The sequence below is a fragment of the Podarcis bocagei genome (assembly GCF_964188305.1).
Source record: "Podarcis bocagei genome assembly, chromosome: 13".
Classification (NCBI taxonomy): Eukaryota; Metazoa; Chordata; class Lepidosauria; order Squamata; family Lacertidae; genus Podarcis; species Podarcis bocagei.
Window position 1 is genome coordinate 44,637,066 of NC_138138.1, and position 11,725 is coordinate 44,648,790.

At 40.1% G+C, this 11,725-nt stretch overlaps 1 protein-coding gene across 1 annotated transcript in view; it reads left to right on the forward strand.

Annotated features, from left to right (window-relative positions):
• LOC308570725 (vomeronasal type-2 receptor 26-like) overlaps positions 1 to 9,934 on the forward strand; it is a gene marked incomplete at both ends in the record, with an annotated part of 30,875 nt that extends 20,941 nt beyond the window's left edge. The window contains 3 exons of the mRNA XM_081165636.1: positions 4,381 to 4,608; positions 6,578 to 6,704; positions 9,033 to 9,934. Coding sequence (XP_081021762.1) covers positions 4,381 to 4,608; positions 6,578 to 6,704; positions 9,033 to 9,934 — 1,257 coding nt within the window. The remainder of the gene's footprint in view (positions 1 to 4,380; positions 4,609 to 6,577; positions 6,705 to 9,032) is intronic.
• Between the last annotated feature and the right edge of the window lie 1,791 nt (positions 9,935 to 11,725).

Genomic DNA, 11,725 nt, shown 5'->3' on the forward strand with positions numbered 1-11,725 from the left:
GTCCTTGTCCCTGGCATCGGACTTGGGCCGTGCAAGCCCCAAAGGAACATGAGGGTGAGTAGTGAGGGACTGATGCCCAGCTTCATTTGCTCACCCAATACTTGTTTCCCACTAAGGCTTCCGCTGGTGTCCGGAATGCCAGCTCTGTCCCTGAGGGCATGGACAGATAGTCATAAACCAATGCCTAAGCAACCACTCACATTTTGTATTTGAATAAAGTTGTGGCCAAAATTATGCCAAAAACCCAAACAAAAATTGATGTGTGAAGTGTGAATTATTGGGGGGTGGCAACTGTGGGACTCAACACGCAAAGCGTGTTCTCCTTAACCAGAGAGCACGGGTTGCGGTTGGGGAAACATGCCACCTTGCCATGACTAGGCAGATTTGAGAAAATCCAAGCCTGTTAAAGGGTTAATATTGGGTTGCTGGGGAGTTCTGTATGTTGCTAAATTCAGAGGAGGGGTAGAGTCTATAAATATAGGGAGCCAGGGGTTGGACTTCCTCTTGGCCGTTCTGCTTTCGGATCACCCGCCCTCCCTCCCTTTAATAGGAGGTTTTCCTGATCGCTTGACCTTGCTATTGCCTGTCATGGTGTCGTCCGCCTTGGTGCGGGGGCACAGTAGGAATTTTGCCATTGGCTGATTGGCTGGTGCCATTGGTTTTCGCCTACTGCGTAGCAAATCGTCACAACTTGTAAGGTTGGCGGTTAGGCATTGGTTAAGGTGGTTCTTGGAGGGGTAAGTGCCTACCCCTCCAAATGATGCGAAGGGAATTCCGTTAAAGGAATCCAGGGGCTTGCCATTCTTTTCGTCCTTGTCCCTGGCATCGGACTTGGGCCGTGCAAGCCCCAAAGGAACATGAGGGTGAGTAGTGAGGGACTGATGCCCAGCTTCATTTGCTCACCCAATACTTGTTTCCCACTAAGGCTTCCGCTGGTGTCCGGAATGCCAGCTCTGTCCCTGAGGGCATGGACAGATAGTCATAAACCAATGCCTAAGCAACCACTCACATATTTTGTATTTAAATAAAGTTGTGGCCAAAATTATGCCAAAAACCCAAACAAAAATTGATGTGTGAAGTGTGAATTATTGGGGGGTGGCAACTGTGGGACTCAACACGCAATGTCTCTTTCCCAATCTTATGTTTTAATATCTTGATTACTTCTTATTCTTTGCACCAGTACTTCTAAAACTCTTATAAACAACAAATGTGACAATGGGCAGCTTTGTCTCATTCCTTTAGTTATTTTACAGTTCTCAGTCAGGACACTATTTACTATCAACTTAGCTGACTGTTTTGTATATATTGCCTTAACTCCTTTTATAAAAGTGTCTCCACAACTCATATGTTCTAAGACTTTAAACGTAAAATCCCTGGAGCGATTATAAAATGCTTTCTTGGCATCGAGAAACATTAAATCCAATTGTTTTTCATTTCTCACTTGCAAGTATTCTCATATATCAATTACATTTCTAATATTATCTTTCATTTGTCTTTTTGGGGAAAATCCAGCTGGTCATGGTGGATTACCTCTTTTAATACCTGTTTCAACCTATTTGCTAATATGTTTGCAAAAAGCTTATAATTATTATTCCACAAAGATATAGGTTGATAATTTTTTTTGCTGGTCAGGATCTCTGTCTTGTTTAGAAATCAAAGTTATATAAGCATTCTTCCAGGATTCTGGCAGCTCCCCTATATTTAAAATCATATTCATAATGTCCTTTAATTGTTGTATTAGATACTTCTGCAACTTCTTATAGTATATTGCTGAAAGACCATCAGATCCTGGTGCTTTCAAAGGCTTTTCCTGTAAAATTGCTTGCTGTAATTCCATCATTGAAACCGGTGCATTCAAAGTTGTCATTTTATCTATTGGTATTTTAGACATTCCACTGTCCTATAGATGTTTTTGCATTTCATCTAAATTACCCCATTTCCCACAAAATAATTCCGTATAAAAACACACAAATTGGTCTCTTATTTCTTTAGGACTTTCCACAACTCTACCTGCTACATTAATTTTATTTATACAGGCTATCGCTTGCCTTTGTTCTCATTTGCCATGCGAATAATTTCCCTGGTCTATTAGCCAGCTCAAATTGTTTCTCAAATTTTGTCTCCTGTTTCAAATTGATTTCAAAATAATCTTTTAATATCTCTGCCCTTTTCTAATATATCTTTAACTTTTAATAAATTCTCATTTGATTTCCCTTTCAATGGGGAATTTTGCCCTCTTTTTAATTCCATAATAATAAAGCATCCACTTTTTGTCAATAAAGGTTTTATGGCTCTGTGTTCAGATGCTGCTGGAGATCATAAAAATCTGTAATTTAAAATGAACTTTAAAATGTGAGAAAGTCTTGGCTTAAATATTATAGATATAAAAATAGAAGAAATAAAAAAATCTGCTTTACTCCAATGTTGATATTTCATAACAATTCCAAAAATTATGGAGAAAATAAAAATCTTTGTCAGGATATTGGGATATTCCATAAATTTGACAAAATCAGAGATTTTACCAATAGGGCCAAGGGCTACATTGTATAGAAACCATCAGTTTAGGATGTGCAAAGACTTTATTAAATTCTTGGGCATAATGATTTCATCAGATATAGACCAAATTGTAAAATTAAATTTGAATCAAATTATAAATGAGATTTCTTTTGATATTGAAAGGTGGGGACCTCTAAACCTCTCCCTTTGAGGGAAAGGTTAATGTCCTCAAAATGAATGTTGTTCCAAAGCTTTTATACATTCTAAGAGGATTAACAAAATATATTCCCAAACTATACTTACAAAAAATAAATCAGCTATTTAGATCATGCCTGTGGGGTACAAAGCCACCAAAACTATCACTAAATAAAATGCAACTTCCAAATAAGGAAAGCAGTTTTGGGTTCCCAAATCTGGAACTGGACCACCAGGCTTACCTGTTGAGTAAGACTAATTATTGGAGAGCTAGCATGATTCCCAATTGGGCTACTCTTGAATATAGTTTCTTTGAACCTCTTGAAGGGTGGACTAAACTCGGCTCCAATTTTATGAAATATCCTATTATCCTGGAGACTATTACAGCACCTATAAAAATTTGGATGAATATAAATAAAAATAATGATGACCCCTATCAGCATGAGAAATTAACAATATGAGCCAACCCAAAATTAAAAATTGGAAATCAAGTAATAATTTGGCAAATTGGATGAAGAAAAGGTATTTTGACATTGAATCAATTAACTGATGAAAATTACAAATTTGTGGAATATAAGACTTTGCAAGTAAAGTACGGATTAACCAGTGAAACACAATGGCAATACATCCAATTGAAACCTATGTTGGAAAGGCAGTTTGGCCCTGATGCTATTGCAGCATCAGAAACACCCATGCTACTACAAGATTTAATCTCTGCAACAAAAGCAAAAAACCCTACACTTGCACTATATAAACTCTACTCAACAGGAGAAATACGATTTAGAATATGATAGACAAAAATGGAGTGAAGAGTTAGGGGTACAGATGACAAATGATATATGGGAGTCAAATATAAAATCAACAGAAATAGCCTCTATGGATCTAAGACTAAGACTTATTCAACAGAAAATAATATTCAGAGTCCACTGGACTCCAGAAAAACTATACCAGAAGAAAATAACAAGTGCAGACAATTGCTGGAGATGTGGGAGTAAAAATGTGAACTTAATACACATGTTTATTAACTGCCCGATTATAAGATCGTTTTGGTGTGAGGTGAGGAGGAATAAAAAGAAATTGTTATTTATGGGAACTGAATTTAATTCTAAATTATATTTTGGAAACGTGGGAGATTTCAAGGGGTAAAAAAAAATTGGATGTACTGTGCTATATTGGAAGCAAAAAACCTTGTTTTGATGAAATGGAAGAGCCGCAAAAAGATTCCATTGATCACATGGATTGATATATGGACAGATTTGTTGTTGTTGTTGTTGTTTAGTCGTTTAGTCGTGTCCGACTCTTCGTGACCCCATGGACAGATTAGCTACATACAAACGAATTGTATGACGACGCAAAATAAGAATGGAAAAATATGAAGAAATCTGGAACGAATATTTAAGTGATAAGGCGAATAGTGGTGGGAAGTAGAGGGAGGCGAGAGAGGTGGGAAAGTACTGTTGTTGTTTTTAAAAAGGTATAGTCATAGGTATATCAGTGTATCCAAATCTGAATTGTCAAATTGTGCTATTACTCTTATTATGGTGTTTCAGTATATGTCTTTTGCAGTTGATGTTTGTATCAAAAAATTGATTAAATATTAAAAAAAAAACTTGCGATGAAAGTGAACATCATGATTGTCCCTTGCTGAATTGAAGCCTTTCTATACTTTCTCTTCCTTTTTCTATCTAGCTCCATTATTTTCTGAGGGGTATCTCATTTAACAACAGTGCTGGAGATAAGATTTCCTTGGACCAGAATGGGGAGATACTAGCTGGATTTGATATCACCAATTGGATTGTTTCCTCCAACCAATCCTTTCAGAGAGTGAAGGTAGGAAGGGTGGATTCCCTGGCTCCTCCACAGCAAGCATTGACCATCAATGAGGGAGCCATAAAATGGCACCATTGGTTTAACCAGGTAGGATGCAAACATCAGCCATTTGTTAATGCAAACACTTTAACATAACATACAAAGATAATTTCATTGTGCATTTTTCAGCCTTTATAAAATCGGATTAAAAATAGCACAAGCTATGTATTAATGTTATAAGCTAAATGCACAGCCTCTATACTGGTTCCTGTTACACTGAAAATGAATATATTAACTGACAATATGAAGAAGTGAATCCTAAAAAGATTTTGTTGATATTCAATTTATTGTTATGAGTTTGAAGGATCAGTCTGGGTGAAACCCAGGTTCTCTGTGCTGAACTAGTTTAAATAAAGCCGTAATTTAAAATGTTTAAATAAAGCCATATATATTAAAGACACTGTGGTCTCCACTGACCTTCAATAAAAGGAAATCAAACTCCTGCGTAAATCACCCCAGATTCTCTCACTGCTCAGAGGCTGGTATGCCATATAACAATATAAATACAAATTGTACCCAATCGGCCGACCTAGATAGTATCTGAAATATGTGGGCTGCCACACATCTGTGCCTATGTCCCAAATTTATGACAATGCTTTGATAAGGAACAAACATGATGTGACATCAACTTTTACTTAAGTCCCATAACAAAAGCTTAATCCCTATAACCTCTGGTTGTTATATTCCTAAAGGTAAAGGTACCCCTGCCCGTACGGGCCAGTCGTGTCCGACTCTAGGGTTGTGCGCCCATCTCACTTAAGAGGCCGGGGGCCAGCACTGTCCGGAGACACTTCCGGGTCACGTGGCCAGCGTGACGAAGCTGCTCTGGCGAGCCAGCACCAGCGCAGCACACGGAAACACCGTTTACCTTCCCGCTATAAAGTGGTACCTATTTATCTACTTGCACTTAGGGGTGCTTTCGAACTGCTAGGTGGGCAGGAGCTGGGACTGAAGGACAGGAGCTCACCCCGCCGCGGGGATTCGAACCGCCGACCATGCGCTCGGCAAGCCCTAGGCGCTGAGGTTTTACCCACAGCGCCACCCGAGTCCCAAACTATATTCCTAGACAGAAGTAAAGAACAAAGTAAGGTCTTTGGTGTTTAAAATGTTTTGTACAATATCATCAACAAGGGAGTCCTTACACCTCCCTTTACCTTGGTACCCTCTGGCAGTCACTAAGGATCATTTTCAAGGGCATCTGAATGTTCCCCCTTTGATACTGATATGAAGCCCACAGTTGAATAGCTCAGTGGAGTCACCTGCCATCACTTATAGAGCGGTGGCTCTCTATTGTGGCTTGCTAAAAGACTCAAGGCAAGGATGTGTGATGATAATATAATACAGATTGCACAAAAATACATTGGATCACACCACACAGTTTGTTTAATTCACAAGATAATTTTAAAAATAGAATTGCATTAAGATAAAAAATAAAAGGTTGCTTCTAGCTCCCATATGCTTTAATGGGCAAGGAATACATTAATTATGTTGTTCAATTGTTCGTTTCTCAAAAATCTATTAATAGTTTTATAAAAAAGTAAAGCATTAGTCGTGTTTGAACAACTCTGACCTTTGTCAACCAATGAAAGTGTGTCATTCTTGACAAGCCTGAACAAATTGCATCAGTGGTTTTCACCAAAATTAGAAAGAAACCTATCTATGGCTTGCAGGTACAAATATTTCAGTAAAACAGGGGTCCATTTGGAATTGTAGTCCCAAACATCTGGAGGGCCGGAGTTTGCCTGTGCTTGCTATAGAGGATATAAAAAACATTACTATCCACAAAAGTAACTGCAAAAAAACACAACAATTTATTGGAGTTTGCACGTTGAGTAAATGGAAAATGCCAGAAAATGAGTCAAAATGGAATTGAAACAACCTATTAAATGAATTCCTGAAATGAATGCTGTTGTTCTTTTGCAAATCCCTTTTAAGGAAGAGCTTAACTTTTCCTTTTAGCTTTTCTTTGAACTCACTTATTTTAAACATATATATATATATCTCATTTGTGTATTAGACACAGCCTAAGTCTGTATGTACTGAGACCTGCCGCCCTGGTTTTTGCAGGAAGGTGAAGGAGGGGGAAGCATTTTGCTGCTATGATTGCATCCCATGTCCAGAAGGGAAGATTTCAGACAAAGAGGGTAAGAAATTTACTGCATATATTTATAGCTTGTTGCCTCTAATCGAGAACATGCATATGAAATGATGCATTCACCAAGATTCCATTTGACAGTTTATGAAATATTGAGAAATCTTGCTGAAGAGGGACTAATGAAAGTGTGTGTGTGTGTGTGTGTGATAATTTGTGATTGTGGATGTTGAATGCTGTTAATAAGGAAGAATCCTATAGAAAGATCCACCAGGATTAGTATAAAGTGGATTTTCAGATGAGCCAGGAGGGTTCTGTAACAGCTGGAAGTATGTAATCATATCACCCTCATCCAGGCTTACAAATAATATAGTTTTCCTTAAAATAATATTTGAATGTGCATTTACTTTCTGGTAACATATTTAAACATGTATTCTGATGCACTTCAACTTCAGAGAATTGTGTCGTAATGTTTGATGAAGTGTGAAACAGAAAACAGTTAAAAGGTGTTGATTAGGTAATCAAATGTAGAAATTTGCAAAGACTGAATTACACTATCATTCCTTAATTAAGGAGTAAGTGTGAGTGGGTGGCGCTGTGGGTAAAACTTCAGCGCCTAGGACTTGCCGATCGTATGGTCGGCGGTTCGAATCCCCGCGGCGGGGTGAGCTCCCATCCTTCGGTCCTTCATCACACTGGCCACATGACCCGGAGATGGGCGCGCAACCCCAGAGTCGGTCACGACTGGCCCGTACAGGCAGGGGTACCTTTACCTTTACCTTTACTAAGTGTGAGCAACTACCAAGTGTGGGCAAGGTTCTGAAGTGAGTGGTCACAGACCAGATCCAGGTGGTTTTGGAAGAAACTGATCTTCTGGATCCATTTCAATTGGGGTTTAGGCCTGGTTATGGCACAGAAACTGCTTTATGATGACCTCTGTCAAGAGAGAGACAAGGGAAACATGTCCCTGTTCATTCTTCTCAACCTCTCAGCAGCTTTCAATACCATCAACCATTGTATCCTTGTGGAGCGACTCTCCGAACTAGGGTTGGGTGGCACCGCTTTGAGGTGGTTCCAGTCCTTCTTGGATGGTCGTTCCCAGAGGGTGTTACTTGGGGGGTGCTTTTCAGCCCCGTGGAACCTTCAATGTGGGATTCCGCAGGGCTCAATCCTATCCGTCATGTTGTTTAACATCTATACGAAACCGCTGGGTGGGGTTATTCGGAGGTTCGGAGTACGTTGTCAGCAGTATGCTGATGACACTCAGCTCTATTTCTCCTTTACATCTGCAGATGAAGCAGTGGAAGTGCTGGACCAGTGTCTTGCCTTGGTAATGGACTGGATGAGAGCCAACAAACTGAAGTTCAATCCAGATAAGACTGAGGCACTGTTAGTGGGTGGTTCCCTAGACAAGATGGCTGGGAGATCACCTGCTCCTGATGGGGTTAGACTTCCTCTGAAGGAGCAGATTCGTAGCATAGGGGTACTCCTGGATCCTTTGCTGTCGCTCAGGGCTCAGGTGGCCTCAGTAGCCCAGAGTGCCTTCCATCAGCTTCAGCTGGTGACCCAGCTATGCTCCTATCTGGACTGGGATACCCTAACTACTGTTGTCTATGCTCTGGTAACTTCAAGGTTAAATTACTGCACTGTGTTATATGTAGGACTGCCTCTGAAGACGGTTCAAAAACTTCAGCTAGTGCAGAATTCAGCGGCCAGGTTGCTCACTAGAGCAGGACAGTTTGACCATATTACACTGATCCTGGTCCAACTGCTACCAATTAGTTTCCAGGCCCAATTCGAAGTGCTGGTTTTGACCTATAAAGCCGTAAATGACTCAGGACTGCAATACCTCAAGGACCGCCTCTTCTCATATGAACCTACCCGGTCCCTGAGATCATCTTCTGAGGCCCTCTTTCGTGCGTCTCCTCCTCAAGAGGTCCGGAGGGTGGCTACATGAGAATGGGCCTTCTCTGCAGGGGCTCCCCATCTATTGAATGCCTTCTTAACCAGGCCGTTGGTTGATCTTATTGTGAGACCTTCACAACGGGTGTATAAATTGAATGAATGAATAATAGAACAGTGACAGAAAATTTTGAGTTGGCTTCTAGCTGTAGATCAAGAAGTGTCACGGTGGCCCTCGTGCTTTTTGTCAGTATTCTACATTGGATAGGTGAAATGGGCATGGGTCTATCATTTTTAATATTTATTGTTTGGAACTCCTTGAACACTCTGTAAATCATTTTAATTATGTATTATAAAGGTCCTACTTTAATTTTTAAAAACTAGTCCAAAATTTTGAAATAAAATAAAAAAATAGAGGAAGAGTAGTGGCATGTTGGTCATAATTTTTGGGATTAAGGACCATGTTTTTCTTTGTCAGACATGAATGACTGCTATGAATGTGAAGATGAAAAGTATCCAAACAAAGATAAGAATATATGTATTCCCAAGAGTAGAAGTTTCTTGTCCTTTGAAGAACCTATGGGCCTCAGGTTAGCCTGTTCTGGTCTTTCCTTTGCTTTCATTACAGCACTGGTACTGGAAATATTTGTGAAGCACAGGGACACTCCTATTGTGAAAGCCAACAACCGGGACCTCACCTACGCTCTGCTCATCTCCCTCTTGCTTTGCTTCCTTTCTGCATTACTGTTCATTGGATATCCGGACAAGGTGACGTGTCTCCTCCGACAAACTGCCTTTGGCATCATCTTCTCAGTGGCTGTTTCTTGTGTGTTGGCAAAAACCATCACTGTGGTTCTGGCTTTCATGGCCACAAAACCAGGATCCCGGATGAGGAAGTGGGTGGGGAAGGGACTGGCAAACTCTATTGTCCTCTCCTGCTCCCTTATCCAAGCACTCATCTGCACTCTGTGGCTGGTGATCTCTCCTCCATTCCCTAATGTTGATATGAAGTCGCTGCCTGAAGAAATTGTACTGGAGTGCAATGAGGGGACTGTGACCTTCTTTTACTGTGTCTTGGGCTACATGGGCTTCCTAGCTATGGTCAGTTTCACTGTGGCTTTCCTTGCCCGGAAATTACCTGACAGTTTCAACGAAGCCAAGTTCATCACTTTTAGCATGTTGGTTTTTTGCAGTGTTTGGTTATCCTTTGTTCCTACCTACATGAGCACAAAGGGGAAATACATGGTGGCTGTGAAGATCTTCTCTATCTTAGCCTCCAGTGCTGGCTTGTTGGGTTGCATCTTTTCCCCAAAATGTTACATTATTTTGCTGAGGCCTGAGCTGAACAATAGGGAGCATCTAATAAGAAGAAAATTCTGAAGAAATCAAAAATCTGTGTCACTGGTTATAATATCTAGAAAGCAATTTGCATGTATCCCTGAAAAGAAGCACCCAGTCTGCCACCCCACAGGATTTAACCCTTAGGCTTCAGCACTGTACTATTCTGCCCTGATGCTCTTTCCCACAACTTTTCTACGCTAGAGATGAACAGTTTTACCCTGTCTAATCCCATCTTATTTTTCTGCATGTGGCTGTGTTAATATAAATCCTGCCCCACTCCAGTGTAGATTTTTAGGATAAGTCAGTGGCTATCCCTTAAACAGCACATAAAAACCCCAAGTAGTATAAGGTTTATGAAGGACCTAGCACTGTTTAATGAAGAAGGTCGGGAGATTCCAATGAACTCCACATTTACACCTTCATGCATGGTAGTAGGATCCCACTAGGAGAGTTGGAGTCACATTAGAATACATCTAATGAAATAAAATTCCTATACAAGGATCTTCTACCATCAAATATTACTCTTTCTAATGGTATACAATCATTCATTGGACTTGAACAGCTTATATTCTGCTATTTCTTGGTCTTGGTCTTGTGTATTTTAGCTTTTAATATTGTATCATTTTATACACTGTTATGAATTTGGGCTGGGACAATGAGAAGTAGGCTGCATGTAAAATCCCCTGGATCCAGCAAGTATTAAAATATATAAAATTTAAGCGAGGGTACCTCCCTGTGTTGAGATGATTGCCTGGGTGATGGGCCATTAGGAGAACAAAAGAAAGGAGGCTGTATGAAAGACATGAAATGGTTGGGGCTCCTCTCTCAATTGGTTGGAAGTACAAAGCCTGGGTTTAGAGTTGGTAGTTTGCAGCGATGTGACATGGAATAAAGCAGAAAGCTGGAGAAAGAGGCACAGAGCAATGTTTGATATCTGTTTGAATCCAAAGGCTACAGCTATGACAAAAAGTACACCATTAAGGGGTGCTAATGCTGTGAACACATCCATCATAGGCACAGGTTGTATATATGTGGAAATCAACCATATATCCTAAAAACGCCACCGTCTCTGCTGTGCCTCATTCCAAAAGGAATCACAAAGGCTGGGTGAGCACATGAAGCCCCAGGACTCTCACACCACATAGAGATCAGGGTAGTGTGCAAGAATAAGTATGTCTGCCATTAAATTGTATTCCCGTTTGTAAAGTGCAAAGAAAGAGAAAGGGGAAAAATAAAAAAGTATTTCTGGCACAACCATTTAAATTTTGGCAAGGAAAGAAGTGACAAAATGAGATAAGCAAAAAGAGACACAAGAAGAGGTAATATTGAGCACTTGCCAATGAATTAGAAATGTGTTTTCGTGTTGGTGGAGACATTACAAATGCCTCATTTTAGTTTCTCCAGCATAAAAACTGGAGTTTTTCTCCCATTCGTTGGCAAAACAAGGAGACAAACTAATGCAGTTGCTGTACTTTCATGTGAACATTGCATGCAATGTAAGTAGTGGAAGAAACCTCTCCGTAGGTTTCTTCTTTCCAGGTCAGAATTTCAAGAGGCCAGTGCTGTGATCAAACATGTTCATTTTCTCCCTCTCTTGAGACCAAAGGGTTGTCTTTCCAGAATTTTCTTTCTTATAGTTCATTATTGTAAGCCCAAACTGCATGCAGCTAAGAGGAAATTAAAACTTCTGTTAAGAAAGACACACAAGTGACTATCCTGCCTTCAATTATCGAAAGAACTGTAATTAATGTTCCCTCTTGTCTAACCACCTCATGGACTTGCACAGAACACTATCAAAGCTAATTGAAAAAGTCTGTGAAAGGTGCCATA